A 15,884-nucleotide genomic window follows, 5' to 3' on the forward strand; every position below is an offset into this window, starting at 1 on the left:
AGCTGCAGGGACTGAGGCGTCGTCCCTGACTTGGACACCATCACACAATGAGCACCGGGGACACTGGTGTGGCTTGAAGTTTTCTGAGGTTCCACGCGTAGGGCCGTGGACCTGTTCTAGATCTCCCCAGAGGTCCGTTCCCGCCTGCGGTGTCCGGAGAAGCACTTCGCCTCTGGGGCACCACTACCAGCCAAAGACCTGCTGCCGAGAACGTGGCTTCTCAGTCTTATCCCAAAAAGGAGTCCTTGGCTGACAAAAGCTTCACAGAGCTAACCACCGACTTTGCACAGTGCGAAGGCCAGTGGGAGGCCAGGCAGTCCAGCCCAAGTTGGGGACCAGTGCTTTCGGTGGTACGTACACTGGAGGAAAATCACCCGCCTGACAGCACCTTTACTCAAGTGGCTAACCACTCATTTTTTGGCCCAAACTATTTTTAATTGTAAGAAAAAACATTCTTTGATCATACAGGGATGTCTCTCAAGCATCTTCAGACAAGCCGAAGCCACATAAGGCACACCCTTCGGTAATTCCTTTGGGATTCAGACACACTTGAGACTGGGTAGCACGCAAAGGTCAAAGGGACCCACTGGCAGTGGGAAAGACAAGGATGGGGACAATAAAGGGAGCCCCAGGGTCCCCGATGTGCTCCAACGGGACTGCTCAGCTGTGCTCTCTTGGGGTGAAGATGAGGACGGGGTTTTCACTTGGTCAGGGTACCTGGGGTAGGTCTTGGATGACTAAGTCAATAAACTTGTCAGGGATAAAGTCTGTCCCCAAGTCTATACACATAAGGAGGTCAATATCAGCATAAAAATTCTGATTTCATACACCAAACTAGTAGATTTCCTATTCTAACACCCAAACCACACCTATACTTCTCCACAAAGCTCTTTTACAAGACATTTTTTTGGTCCTTTAGTTAGTCAACATTATCAATTCACCTGTCTCCCCATCACCCTGACTTCTGGCAAAGTAGACTTCCTCCATTAAAAAAAAAAAAAAAAAAAAAAAAAAAAAAAAAAAAGAGGTAAGTAAGGAAAGCAGCTGTACCGACCTTGAATGGTTGCCAGTGTGCTGTTGCTCATCAGAGCTGGGCTGAGAGCACTGCCCAGGGTCCCTGGGTTGAGACTGAGTAAGGCACCTCTGCAAGGGAAAAGAGCAGACACTGCGGTCAGCGTGACATCCCCGCACCAGCTGGGGAGGCAATGGCAGCAGCTCCAATTCTTGTCCTCTCTACAGTCAGCAGCCTCTGAGCCGCTGCTTTCCCTGAAGCTGGCTGTGCAATCCAAACAAGACTATGGCTGCACAGTGTCCAACTCGTAAGCATTGAAACTTGCTTTGCGTTATCTCCTTCTCTTTTCTCAAAACGCCAGAGAAATAAATATATAAAATTTAAAAGAAAGATAACAATTTATGACCATTACTTGTGGTAATAATAAAAAACGTAAAGCACATATGTACATCCGTCAAAATGATGGAACTTTTTTTAATAAATAGGTGGGAGATGGCAATGTAATCACGAAACGACGTATGTCAAGTGCGACGTAACCCGAGGACGGCCTGTAGAACAATTCTTACTGCTGCAGCCCCCACGTATGACTGAGAGGCAGGAAGCGACCAGCAGGGAACGAGCAAGAACGAGAGTCAGGAGCTGTGGGCTCCCCATGGCCCAACCCCGAGGTGTGGCCAGCGCCAGCTGCTTGTGGCTCCCCTGGAAATGAAGGCCTGACTGCTGCCCTTCCAGGGTGTCCAGACACTAAATCCTCAATAATCAGGTCCTTGAGCCGCTATAGAGCAACCCATTTCAAAGACATTAAGGCTTAAAGAGTTAAACGTTGAATTTTGTGTTGAAGATGAAGATGGAAAGTCTCCCACAGAGTGAGCCCCGGGATGACCTCCTTGTGGACTCTCTCAGGTGGGAACAGACGAGAAAGACCTTACCCAGCTGCGAACTGAGACGGCGCCATCAGGCCAGGGCTCAGTCCTGCAGCGGCAGCCATGGCAGCGAGACTGGCGTTCGCCGGCAACTGCGCAGCTCCTTGGAGGGCGGCCGCGGCCGCTGTTTGCAGCCCTGACGCTGTCACCATCACCTGGCTGGTCCCGAGAGGAGAGGGCAGAGGAGTGGAGGTGGTCTGTGTTGTGCTGGTCTCACTAGCACTCGAGGCCTCAGAGGTGGAGGCTGAGGCAGTCGGGGAGGGGCTCAGCGAGGGGGACGTGACTGCCGAGGAGGCGGGAGGCGCGGTGGAAATCACGGTCGCAGTGTTGTTGGCGGTGGTGTCTGTAGTGCCTGGAAAGAGGGCTGTGTTAGGAAGGAGCTGTGGGAGTCTGGAGGCGGGGCTCTGTTCAGCCAAATCCAGGAACTAACCAATGACTCTACCAACCAGCACCTCAAAATGGTACTTTTACTAACCTCGTTAGTGCGTCTAGAGACATGAGCCACAAAAACAAACTCTTTAGAACCTAAGCGTAGAAAATAACGAACTAGAGAGTATTGGGCTGGAATTGGAGACTCAGTATGGATGCATGGCTTTAATACACGTGAACAGCTAGTGAAAATGGATGGTGCAGGTGGGTGGATGAACACATGAATGTACACACGTGTGTATCTTACACACATTCCCGTGTTGTGTGCACACTTATTTCAATTGAGATGTCCTAGAAGCAACAATGCATATCAGTGAGTGTATCTAATGCCTCTACTTTGGTTCCAAAGTCCTTTCCTCACTAACAGGAACTCAGAATTCTTGCAGAAATGGCTGCTTCCAGGCCTGGGCACAGAAGCGTGAAGATGAGCCTGAACATCTTGTGCCAAAAAATAAGGAACCATGTAAAGGACAGGGGCATGTTAACGGGCACAGGAGCTAGCTGAAGGGACTCCCACTAGCCAATCTGGAAGAATTTAACCCTGAAATAGTGATACAATTCTAACCTGTTGGATATAAAAGAATGTCTGAATTCATACTGATTACAGACAGATAAAGAGGGAAAAGGCAAAGTTCATCCTTAATTTAATAAATGTGAATAAAAACATGTATTCACTTTACATGCCATGGTTAGGTCATAGAGCCAAAGAGGTGCGATGAAGGAAAATATTAGCGCAGGAAAATCAATTTCCCCTCCTGGAGGCTGAGTCCACGCTGCACTGGGAGCCATCAGAACACGCCCGCCCCGGGCTTCACACCGTCACCACCCCGGCAAACAGTCGCAGAATGCCTCCTACACCGAGCCACTAAGAACTCTGGTGACAACACTGAGTTCATTTCAAGTGTATTTGAGAAATCTACTATTCAAAGGTGGCACAGGGGAAAATTTAGTCATTCATTTTAGAGTGAATATGTCAGGCACTAAACAAGGCAGAGATTAAAAAAAAAACCCAGGCCTTTTGAGAAGTGCAGTCTCTTGGCAAAGGGAGAATAAATTATAAAGCTATAGTCATTTGTGACGCAGGCAGGGGAAAGGAAGCTCTGCTGGGGAGCTCACACCATTTCCAGGCGGAATGGGCACCTAACCCGGAGCAGCCCCGCCACCACCGGCCCCGAAGCTGCGCCCGCTCATAGGCCCCCACCTCTGGGCCGGGGACGGTGGATAGCGACCAGTGGAGACAGGGCCGCACTGGAAAGCGCCTTCTACACAGTGAAGGGGCATCTGATCTGATGTTGTCTTGATGCAAAAATTTATAGCTAGTCAGGGTTTTTGAGGGGCTACTTGAAAAAGTGTGTGTTTTGAGAGATAATCCTGGGAGTAATCGAGAAGACAGAGTAAGGTGAAAAAGAACAAAAAAGATGAAATCTTTGTGTGAAAGCATTATTCCTGACAAAATTAATTGTGCCTGATTTTTCTTGGAGTTCAGGTTTTCACATGCAACTTTAAAAAAACAATACATCCTAGAGCTGTAATTCACAGCTTAATGGCAGATTCTCATAGGAACCTCTCTTGGCTGCAAGCTGCCTCACCACTGCACAGCCTGGCTGCCGCATACCTATACCAGAGAAGTGGTTACCTATACCAGAGAGGTGGTTACCTGTACGAGAGAGGTGGTTACCTGTACCAGAGACGTGGTTACCTGTAGGAGAGAGGTGGTTACCTGTACCAGAGACGTGGTTATCTGTACTGAGAGGTGGGGACCTGTACCAGAGAAGTGGTTATCTTCTCTGTTACCTTTAACAGAGAAGTGGTTACCTGTACTAGAGAGGTGGTTACCTGTAACAGAGAGGTTGGTTACTGCAGCGCTGGTTAGAGGGAGGACTGGGTTGACTGTAAGGGTAGTTGCTGCACTGCTGGTCACAAGGCTTGGCGTGGTCGCCACCTAGAGGTCAGAAATGAAAATATTCAAAAGCATTAAAAAAAACTTAAAAATTCCATTTATAGACTTATTTTGCCAATAAAAAAACTTAGATTCCAGGATTGATTTAAATATTATAGAATGAAAACAGAATAAAGTAAATGGGCCTGAGCGGAAGATTTTCATTCCTCCTGGAGCCTGGAACTGAGAAAGGTGTGCCTGCTGCAAGGCTGCCGCCAAAGGAGGCTCTGCACTGGCATGACGCATGGCTTTGCCCAGGTTTCACACAGAAATAATTTAAAAACCTCTCGATCTCAGTAACGGTGAGTCAGGCGTAAGCTAAGTCAGTAGGAAGTATTATGCTAATTGTCCCCTTAACCTAAATAAGGAAACTATTTTGGAGGATCCGTGAATTGCGGCTTCTTGTTTTATTTTTGACTCTGTGGGGGCAAGATTGTCTTGAATTTGTTTTTAATGAAATGATGTTATGAAAAGAATATAAAACGAATTTTTAAAAAACTGAGTTTCTCTTTGAAACAACAAAATATTGTCTACAGTTTTGTAAAAAAAAAAAAAAAAAAAAAAAAAAAAAAAAAAAAAAATTATATATACTGTCTTCTTTCTAGTTCAAATAAATCCAAACACAAGTAAACAGCTGCACAGGACAAAGCTGTATCTGCCAACTGCTCCCCTGACTGCCTCTCACAGCCCCCCGCTCCTCCCTCCATCTCCCACACACACACCTCCCCCAGCCTTCCCTACACCACTCTCACAGTAAATTCTATTATAAAATACAATGACTGAGCGAGCCACTTGTAAACTGTAAAGTGAGCCTGAGCGCTCCGGGGTCCGTCCTTACCAGGGAGGTCGGGCTGGGGAAAATTGCTTTGATAGGGGAGCTGCTGGTCCCACCACTGCTGGGTGGGTTGATCCTCTTTTCCTTTTGCCGGCGGTTACAAAACCAAACTCGAATCACCTCCTTCTCCATGTTGAGCTGCTCAGCAATCATGGTGATCTCTTCCGAGGTAGGCTTTTGATTCTGAAGGGGGAAATCCACTTGTGAATAACCTTTAGAACTACTGGCCCAGCTGAGCCATTATACAAACCAGCAAACAGGGCGGGCAGGCCGGGGAGTGAAGTTGGGATGTAAGTGACCACCAGGCCCACCTTAACAAAATGTCTGCAGACGAGCATTCCAATGAACACAAGTCTATTAAATTTATTCCGGGTAACTTAGAGTAAGTTATTCTTGAATGTTTGTTTACTTTTGTTGCTGTTGTAAGCTTGTGTAGCAAGACAGAAAGTGCTTCCCAGATAAAGGGACTCAGTGACTGAAGTGGCAGACACTAGACTCCTTACTCAGTGCTCCTTGCACTGTGCTCAAGCCTCTCTGAACCAGAGTCAGAATTTTGTTGGAAGCTTTGATTGAGATATTTCCTGGTGTGAAAAACAAAAAACAAAAAAACAAAACCCACCCAAAAGCCATGTATCTGTTGAATTAACTTGAACTTGATAGGCTGACATTCAAGGCCCTCTGTGTCCTGGTCCCAAACTGCTACTCTAGCAGACACTAGAACTCAGCCAAACTGAACCACCCTTTCTGCGCTGACCCCTCGGTTCACCTGGACGCCTTTGCTCTCTCCTCCCTGCCCCTCCCTGTCTGGAGTCCCTGCGCCTGATGGCAGCTGCTGCTTGTCACACGAAGGATTCCCGTGGATGTGAGTCTATTCTCCCTGAACCCAGGCATGCACGCTGCTAGGTTGTCTTATTTTCTCCACAATGGGATAAGCATCCATAAGGGCTGTGGCTGACAGACCTAATGGGAGCACCATAGCAACAATCCCACGCCCACGAAAAGTAAAATCCCCACTGACCTCCAGGAAACTCTTCTCTAAGGCCACACGGATGTTGGTCTCTATGCTGGTGCGTTTCTTCCTCCTACGGTTCAAGCCCTCGATTCCCTGCCCTGGAGAATTCAGGGCACTTGGGCTGGAGAGAGCTGAATCCGATGAGAGGTTCTCTGTGAGAAAGGAGAAAACAGGAGGTTGAAGGAATAGCACACGTATTAACAACATAAAGCAATCAAGACAGTTTATACCACAAGCGTAGGAAAAGGTTTCCATACCAACATGGACATACAGTGCTCCTCGCTGCTCTAGCTGTGGTCTGAGAACAGTTGGCTGTCTGTCCCTACTGCCCTCTGACTTGTCTCTGAGAAAGCACAGGGTTACTCTTTCTGCCCTGAGACTCAGCTCTACCTCTTCTGAGTTCTGTCCTTACTTTTGGGTTTGCTTGCTCATTTATTTACTAGAGGCCCAGTGCATGAAATGCGTGCATGGGTAGGTTCCTAGGCAATCAGAGCTGGCCAGGGCCTCCCTTCCACGGCTGCCGGCTGCCAGCCAGGGCTTTCTTTCGTTCCACACCACCCCCTGGTGGTCAGTGCATGTCAGGGAGAGCGATCAAACTCCTGGTCTCCCTGTTGAACTCCAGAGGGGACAATTTGCATATTAGGCTTTTATATATAGAGATTAGCTCTAGGGATAAAAGAAAATTTGTTGGAAATTATTGAACATTTAAGATTTATCTCGCAAATGACTTCTCATTTCATTAGTATAATCTATGGCAACACCTCCCCCCAAACCAAACAACAATGAAATACTTCTAAATTCTTGATAGTTGAAATAAGCAAGGTTCTGTCAATAGCTGAATGACCCTGGGCAACTTGGAACCAGCTCTGATTCTTTCCACTCCATGCACACGGAGGGAAGGGCAGAGCGGCCGGTGGTTCTCACCTGTGGAGCTCAGAAAGGATATAGGACCATGAGTACATGGCCACAGGTACAGGGTGTTTTCCTCCTATCTAAACAGGAACTGCTGTCTAGGCAATCTGCACTTTCCTCGCAGCCCACAGTCTGTGGTTCTGTGATTCAAACTTCAAATTTCCCAAAAGGAAACCTCAGTACAAAACACACAAATTAACACTGGTCACTCAACTTCTCATGAATGTGGTTGTTTTTAGTAACAAAAGCAGAAATATCATCAAGAACAAGTTTACTATAATTCATCAACGAAGAACCAATAAGCTTGTTTTTTCAAGTTTATGTAAATACATAGGCTTTTTTCCTCTTCCTTCAATCCTTTAGAAATGCTCTAAAACTAAAAAGAAATGTTTTTCATTGTGTGCATTGCAATTACTATTTAAATGAATCTCTGATTTATGGAACCACAACTTATATTAAGCCTCCCAAGACTGGCGTGCTTTTAAGGCTCTGTAGTGCCAATAGTGCAATATGAAATCTAAACCCCACTCTACTTGACAGCCCCTGTAGGATTCCCACAGACAATGAGGCCATTTCTCACCCACCTGCATCATTGAGCCACTTCTCCAAAAGTGGCTTTAACTTGCACATGTTCTTAAAGCTGAGGTTCAAGGCTTCAAAGCGAGAGATGGTAGTTTGGCTGAAGTCATTTCCATACAGTTTACCCATCGCGAGCCCAACATCGCCCTGCACAGAAATACAGACAGGAGTGGGAGGACGAGCGAGAAGAGAGTCATCTCACCAACGGTGACGGCCTTCCCTCCACAGGCCCTCGTAGACGAAGGCTCAACAATGAACCCCTTTGTAGGATCCCACAGAAACACCCGTCCCTGAGCTGGGCTCAGTGCTCCAGGGAGGAGTTAGGCCCCAATCTAACAACAATCAAAACTGTCCCATATTCTCTCCATTTTGAATCTCTTCTTGCCACCTTGTGTAATAGTTAAGATTATAAATATTTCTACTAAGTCCCAAAAGATGGTGTTAATATTCTAAACCAGCCCCTTAATTCATGTAACAAAGTGACTAAGTAATCCTACAGAGTTAACACAAGTAACTGCCTGGATAACCTCAGGTATTTATGAACTAACCAATGTTTCCATAAATGACTTTAAAATCTAGAAATGATCCCTTACTTCTTTTATCCCTGTAAATTATTTCTGGAAGCATTGAAAAAAATCTATTTCCCACTCTTAGTCTGGATTTCAAAGTTGGTTATAAAAAAACAGGTATTCTAAAAGAATACTTTTATAACTGTTAGAGAGAAAGAAATTCACAGTGGAGAGGTATGACCCACTTAGTTACACCTTCATGGACAGTGAGACGGTCCTCTTATAGCAATGGAACGATGACCCCTGAATCTATTACACAGATGTCTTTCTCTAAGCTTATAAGCCCAGAATGTATGCCTTGCTTTCCTTCCAGCCAAATGAGTCGCCTTTAAAGCTGGAAAAAGCCACATCTTCACAGTTTGTATTCAGGTAACAGAGGCTCCCGGAGTTTAATGATTCACCTTCTCGTTTCATCCGTTAGTGACAGGGCAGAACACTTCCGGGGAGTGCTGCAGAGCTCATTCCATCGTGGGACACAAGGGACAGCTCAGGCCCAGCCACTGCCAGCAGTTACTGTGAACGGGGATTAGTCCGTCCTGTGATTCCCCTACATGCCATCCTTGGACACTACACTGTTTATTCACACCTGTGCTAGGTGAGTCAGGGAGAGGGAAGGATTTTTAACTCATTTTCTCACTGGTAAGCAACTTGTGATACAATGTGTAATAGAGAAGAAAGCTGGGATGGAAGATGGCAGGGGGCATTGAGAGCACCGGACCTTCCCTGGGCTGTCACCCTGGCCTTCCCCAGGAGAGCCTCCAGCCCCAAGTGGCTATTTAAATGAAAATTATTCAAAACCAGTCAATTAAACCTCCAGTTCCTCGGCTCCACCAGCCACCCTGCTGCCCAGCAACAGCCACACGGGCATAGTGGCTATCCTATGCCGACAATGCCACTGACTGCTCCGGACATCTGTTTCCAGGTCAGAAGTGACTGCTTATTGATTTCTGTTCAGTTACAGCAAACAAAGACCCGGGATAGTGCAAGTGGCATAAATGCTAAGTCTATCTGTGGACAGGTGTCTATCTGAATTAATATCTCTGTACATTTAGTCAATCACAAACATTCACTAAGTGCCTACTAGATATCAGATACTAAACTAGCTGTGTGTCTTGGTCTTTACTTGTTTAGATTACAGCCTGCTAGAGAGTTGGGCCAACCCAACCTTGCAATTCTTTGTATATGAGACCTGCTGTAGCAGATAAGATGGAAATAACTGTTTCTGATATTGTAACTCATCGCTCACTAGAAGTTTTTTCACAAACTTCTATAATATCTATAAAAAGTAACAATTTTGACAAGTAAACGAAATACCTATTCAAAAATCACATCATAATAGGAATAAATACCTTACATTGGTGGCTATGCCATTAACTAAGTAAAACTATGGCAATAAATTACAAATTGACTTGAGATGTATAAAACAGTCTTACTTCACATTTAAACTATTTAATTGAATAAAAAGCAATAGGTCCTCACTTAGTTAATATGCTAATGTTCATTAATTTGAGGTAAGTGTGGCTTGGTGCTTTTATAACTCAAAACCATTGGGGCTATCCCTCACAGAAATAAATGTTTGAAGCAGCTGACTCGTACAAAATCTACATTATATCCCTTTGATATTTTTTAAGAAGCAAAAGGGAAAAGGAGCAAAGATTGGGATTAGGAAATAATGAATGTGTCATGTGAGAGAAAAGTATCACATCATGGCCTCCTAATTATGAAATGACATCTACAGTAACACTTTCATAACCAATGATGTAGTCAGAAACAGCTAACAACATGGAGATTTCTCAAAGAGGGATTTTTTTTTTTGTCTTAACTAACCACTTGAATGCTGTGTGTGTGTATAATAAGCTGGATATAAAGCAACCTTTGAATAACTACAACTGAGGTACATGCCTTAAACACAAAGGCTTGATTTTCCCATCCTGCACCAGTGACATGTGCTTTAGTCCAAATAGTTAAGGTCTGTGAAATATAGGCACTGCTATATCAGAGTCATTTTGAAAAATAAGGCACAATTGTGCCAAATAATAGGATAAAACCATCAGCACAACACCAGATCACAGGGAAGCTCTTTGATATATGAGAGAGAGAGGCACACACTCACACAACACTGGCAATATGTTGGGTCAAGTGCCACAGAAAGGAAACCACTATCTGGGTAAAAGTTAAAGGTTTCAAAAAGCCTTAACATCCTTGGCATATCACTTAGGCAACAGTTTCCTAGGGAACCTCAAAGTATGCTGTGCTAATAGCTTAAAGCTAAAGCACTGAGGACTAGTCCAACCTGACTCATATATTTAAATGCAGTAACGTACTCCGTATCTTTCGCTTTCTTTTTAGGAATAAGCCAGATCATTCAATGTTTCAATCTTTCTTAATTGTAATTTGTTCCTTCACAATTGAAACTCCTCACAAATACATAACTGCATTATCTCTAACATTATAGTTATTGAAAAAATCATTTTATGTTCCTAATATATTAGTTTCTTTGAGCAAAAATGAACTACCAAAGAAGTTAGGAATATAAGTCTGTTCATAAAAACACCAGGACACATGCAGGGTCATCGCCCTGGTGTCCGGCCAGCCTGAGCAAGTGGTACATTACTATTCTTCCCACACAAAGGAAATGAGACAGTATGTAATGGTGGCTCAGATTTCAAATAGTAATTCTATTCTCTGGAAGAAAACATCAGGTTTCTTCTGATTCCATAAAAACACCCAATCCATTCTATACTTCAGTAATTTTCTTCATCTACTGACCTTCTGTTACCTGTATACTATATAGGCCCAGTGCATGTGCAGGGTCCCTAGCACTGCCGGCAACCAGCCAGGGCCTTCCTTCCCTGGGCTGCCTGACGCCACCATTGCTGGCCAGGGACTCCCTTCCCCCTGCTACCTGCCTTGTCATAGAATCCCATGTTCCATGCCGCCTCCTGGTCGTCAGCACAAGTGTAACTCCCGGTCAAACCCCCGCCCGCAGGGACAACTTGCATGTTTTTCTTTTATTGGTGTGCACAAAATTCGTGCATGGGGGTGGGGGAGGGTGTCCCTCAGCCCAACCTGCACCCTCTCTCCAATTTGGGACCCCTCAAGGGATGTCCTGCTGCCCGTTTAGGCCCGATCCTAAGCAGCAGGACATCCCTCTCATAATCTAGGACTGCTGGCTCCCAACTTCTCGCCTGCCTACCTTCCTGATTGCCCCTAACCACTTCTGCCTACCAGCCTGATTGATGCCTAACTGCTCCCCTGCCAGCCTGTTTGCCCCTAACTGCCCTCCCCTGCCAGCCTGGTCACCCCTAACTGCCCTCCCCTGAAGGCTTGATCGTCCCCAATTGCCCTCTCTTGCAAGCCTGATCCCTCCCAACTGCCCTCCCCGGCTGGCCATCTTGTGCCAGCCATCTTGTGGCGGCCATAAAATGTCCACATAGGGGCAGTCATATTTGACCACATGTGTGTTGGGAGTGATAGTCAATTTGCATATTACTCTTTTATTAGATAGGATAGAGGCCTGCTGCACGAGTGGGGGCCAGCTGGTTTGCCTTGAAGGGTGTCTCAAATCAGGGTGGGGGTTCCCTTGGGGTGTGGGGCCTGTGGTGATTTGCAGGCCAGCCATGTCCCCTGGCGACCCAAGTAGAGGCCCTGGTATCTGAGATTTATTTATCTTCTATAATTGAAACTTTGTAGCCTTGAGTGGAGTCCAGGGCCTGCCAGCGTGTGTGGAAAGCTTGGCTTCTTCCATTGCTGGGGAAACCCAAGCCTCCTACTCACACCGTGGCCACAGCCATCTTGGTTGAGTTAATTTGCATACTCACTCCTGATTGGCTGATGGGCGTGGCTTGTGGGTGTAGCAAAGATACGGTCAATTTGCATATTACTTTTATTAGATAGGATTAGAGACCCAGTGCACAAAATGCGTGCAATGGGGGGGGGGGGGTGGGCGCGCGGCAGGGAGAGGGTCCCTCAGTGCAGGCCAGGCAGAGGGACCCCACCAGTGCATGATCGGGACCAGGGAGGGACACAGGAGGGCTCCAGGGCATGTCCGGCCCATATCCCTCAGTCCCAATTGGCCAGAACCCAGCAGCAAGCTAACCTACTGGTTGGAGCATCTGTGCCCCTGGTGGTCAGTGCACATCATAGTGACTGGTCGACTGTCTGTCCCCTGGTGGTCGGTGCACATCATAGCAAGTGGTTGAGTGACCTTAGCATACCATTAGCATGTTACACTTTGATTGGTTGAATAGCCAACCGACGACTGGACACTTAGCATATTAGGCTTTTATTATATAGGACTAGAAGTCCTATATAATAAAATTTGTACAAATTTGTACACCAGTGGGGTCCCTCAGCCTGGCCTGTGGGATCGGGTTGAAATTTGCTCTCCAACATCCCCCAAGGGGTCCTGGATTGTGAGAGGATGCACAAATTTGTACACCAGTGGGGTCCCTCAGCCTGGCCTGTGGGATCGGGTTGAAATTGGCTCTCCAACATCCCCCAAGGGGTCCTGGATTGTGAGAGGATGCAGGCCAGGCTGAAGGACCCCAACTGGGCTCAACCAGGACCAGGAAGAGATGTGGGAGGTGGGCCAGCCAGGGAAGGACCATGCGAGGGCTCCAGGGCGTGACCAGCCCATCTCGCTCAGTCCCAATTGGCTGGACCCCAGCAGCAAGCTAACCTACAGGTCAGAGCGTCTGTCACCTGGTGGTTAGTGCACGTCATAGTGAGTGATTAAGTGGTTTTAGTGTATCATTAGCATATTACGCTTTGGTTGAATAGACCAGCGTTTTTCAACTGCTGTGCCGCGAGATGTTGCCTGGTGTGCCGTAGGTGCAGACAAGACAAGAATTTTATAATTTTTCACTATTTTGTTTACTTAATATTTCATAATAAAGTAATTATAAAATACTTTCTTTGTGTTTATTTGATTCCTATTCAAGAGAATTACTTTATATATAGTCAATATAGGCACAGAGTTAAATTTTTTTAACATTTTCTAATGGTGGTGTGCCTCGTGATTTTTTTCATGAAACAAGTGTGCCTTTGCCCAAAAAAGGTTGAAAAACACTGGAATAGACAACCAGACACTTAGCATATTAGGCTTTTATTGTATAGGAGGTTATAAAAGCGACCATCTTACTATTCAACCAGTAGCTATGACACGAAATAACCATCAGGGGGCAGGTGCTCTGACTGGTAGTTATGATGCACACTGCCACCAGGGGGCAAACACTCAACACAGGAGCTGCTGAGCAACAGCAACTTTGTAGAGGGCCCACTTGCACTTCAGGACTCCTCAGGGGATTTTTGTTGGACCCCACTTCCCAGAGGGACCCTGCTCACTTGGCAGATGCCCTTTGAGCCCTGGCACTGTACCAGGTAGGAGTGGCTGGGGAGAGACCACAGGAGGTTGGCTCCAGGGCATGTCCGGCCAGTCGCGCCCAGTCCTGTCCTGCCCGCCACCTTCTAATTAATTTCCTTTCAATGTGTACAAATCCATGCACTGGGCCTCTCATTTTACATAAATGCCATTCAGTTTCCTTCCACTCCAGTATCACTTATGCGGTGAACAAGAGGAATTAAAGCAGTGCCTATAGCCAACTCTCCTGCCAAACCACTGGACATGTTCTACTCGAAATGTCCTGCTACCTGGCATTAAAAAAACTAATTTGGATTTTTCATCTTTGACAGATTCTTAATTTGTTTCAGTTTGGGCTTATTTTGTACATTTCGTACCCGTGTGTGTGCATGCAAGCGCATGTCTCCACCCCCTACAAAAACTATTTCAAACAAGCCTTTCAAACATTCCCGTCAGCTACTCTGATACTTGCAATCTTGACACACTTTACCTCACATATATATTACTAAGGTCTAGAACCAGATGTTCTTCAAATAATTAAACCCTCAATATAGTCATATCATCTCCTAACACAATCTTTTACTTTCTCAGCACTATTGGTATAATTATAATTTCAGAGGCCTATGTTCTGAGAGAATCTTAAAGGTTTTTAACCTAGCATTAAATCATAAGTTTATAACCAAATATATACAATAGTCTAATCTTATAGATGCAGGAAAACTAATGGGCACATAAAGCAGGCTGAGTAGGGAAATCCAAGTTCAGGGTGGGCTCATCTACCTGAGTGAATCCAAGTTTGATTCGTCTTTGTTTGAAGGTCTTGGCAAACTGCTCAAGCTCCTCAAGGTCACTGGGCTCCTCCAAGCTGGGAGTGTCGATTCGCTTTGGTGTTGCCTGGCTCTGTGGAAGTGTCTGAATTGGGGTTGCAGCTATTGTGCGTGTTGGGGTTGCTGGCTGTTAAAGAAGAAGAAGAACAGACATACAAAAAGGTGTTTAGGTTGCATCTGGACTGTGCAGCAAGTAAACAACCTAAGGAAACAGCTGTATTGGGAGAGGATTATGAAGACCCTGTAATATGTAGGGATCGGGAGAAACGCAGAATGTGAAATCATGTCCACCAGAATCACAGGTAAGGTTAAAATGTAAGCACAAGTAAAGAACTCGTCTACCTAAAAATGAAACTCAGTATATTCAGGTTTTCAAATGGTCTGAATACATGTATTTTATGCCTTTTAATAGATTACTCATTTTTTAGACTCTACTTAATAAACATACAACTTAAACTATAAGTTCCAAAACAGCAGGGACTAATCTATCTTGTTTATCACTATCTTGTATATCTCCAACTTGTGACACAATATTATAAATATTACTATAAGATTATTAAAGTACAAGAAAAGCAAACCACCTACAGTTTAAATAACTTAATAGCTTCATTTGTTTGTATTTCCTAGAATTTTCCACAGATCTATATTTCTTTTATTATCCTGTTTTTTTCTATTGGAGAGTGGAAGGGGGTGAGTGAAACATTAATGAGACACATCAACTGGTGGCCCCCCGCACCCCCACTGTTGTGTCCCTTCTGGGACCAGGGATCAAACCCACAACCCAGGCACGAGGCCTTAATCAGAAATCAAACCCATAACCCTCCAGTGCCTATAGACGCTCCAACCACGCTCAGTGGCCAGGGAAATTATGATTTTGGGGTTTTTTTATTCCTATGGTTTTTCAGTCTTTCTAATTATCATTTTCAAAGGCTGATGGAAGCAATACGATCATAATTTATTTAACAATTTCTTCATTGCTGGACACTTCTTTTGTTTTCACTAGCACAAGTGACACCACAACAAATGGTTTTGCATGTAGTTCTTTTCCCACCTCTGGAATTAGTTCTGAGATAAACTCATGAGGCACTTTCTATAACCAGATAAAGGGCGGCCAGAGACAATGGCGTCGCTTCTGATCCACAGCAGCATGTTGGTTCTCACCACCCAATCTCTCCCCAAAATCTGTCAGCAGTTTTCAAAATGTTCTGCTAATTCACAGTTGCCCTAATTCGTATTTCTCTTATTACACAAAGTCAGAATTTTCCCATGTGTAAATTATTATCTGTATCTCCTTTGATGTAAATTAGTTTTACATCTCAACCCATTTATATAAAGTATTAATGATTTTCTCATTCTTATCCTTAAAGAACTGATCAAATGTTACAGATTTGTGTTGCATTAATGCAAATTTTTCCTATCTGCTTTTCCTTTTATTTTTCAACGTACCTGTTTTAAATTATCAAAAGGAAAAAAAGAGGGAAACTT

General features: G+C 45.0%; 1 protein-coding gene across 3 annotated transcripts in view; it reads right to left on the reverse strand.

The window, feature by feature from the left end:
• POU2F1 (POU class 2 homeobox 1) overlaps positions 1-15,884 on the reverse strand; it is a 124,147-nt gene that overhangs the window by 11,097 nt on the left and 97,166 nt on the right. For all 3 annotated transcript variants that reach the window (XM_084867051.1, XM_084867050.1, XM_084867052.1), the window contains exons 9-15: positions 14,353-14,526; positions 7,647-7,788; positions 6,157-6,302; positions 5,142-5,321; positions 4,201-4,306; positions 1,942-2,287; positions 1,055-1,143 (exon numbers count right to left, since the gene is read on the reverse strand). In XM_084867051.1, coding sequence (XP_084723177.1) covers positions 1,055-1,143; positions 1,942-2,287; positions 4,201-4,306; positions 5,142-5,321; positions 6,157-6,302; positions 7,647-7,788; positions 14,353-14,526 — 1,183 coding nt within the window. The remainder of the gene's footprint in view (positions 1-1,054; positions 1,144-1,941; positions 2,288-4,200; positions 4,307-5,141; positions 5,322-6,156; positions 6,303-7,646; positions 7,789-14,352; positions 14,527-15,884) is intronic.

This window comes from Pipistrellus hanaki (genome assembly GCF_964339955.1).
Source record: "Pipistrellus hanaki genome assembly, chromosome: 18".
NCBI lineage: Eukaryota > Metazoa > Chordata > Mammalia > Chiroptera > Vespertilionidae > Pipistrellus > Pipistrellus hanaki.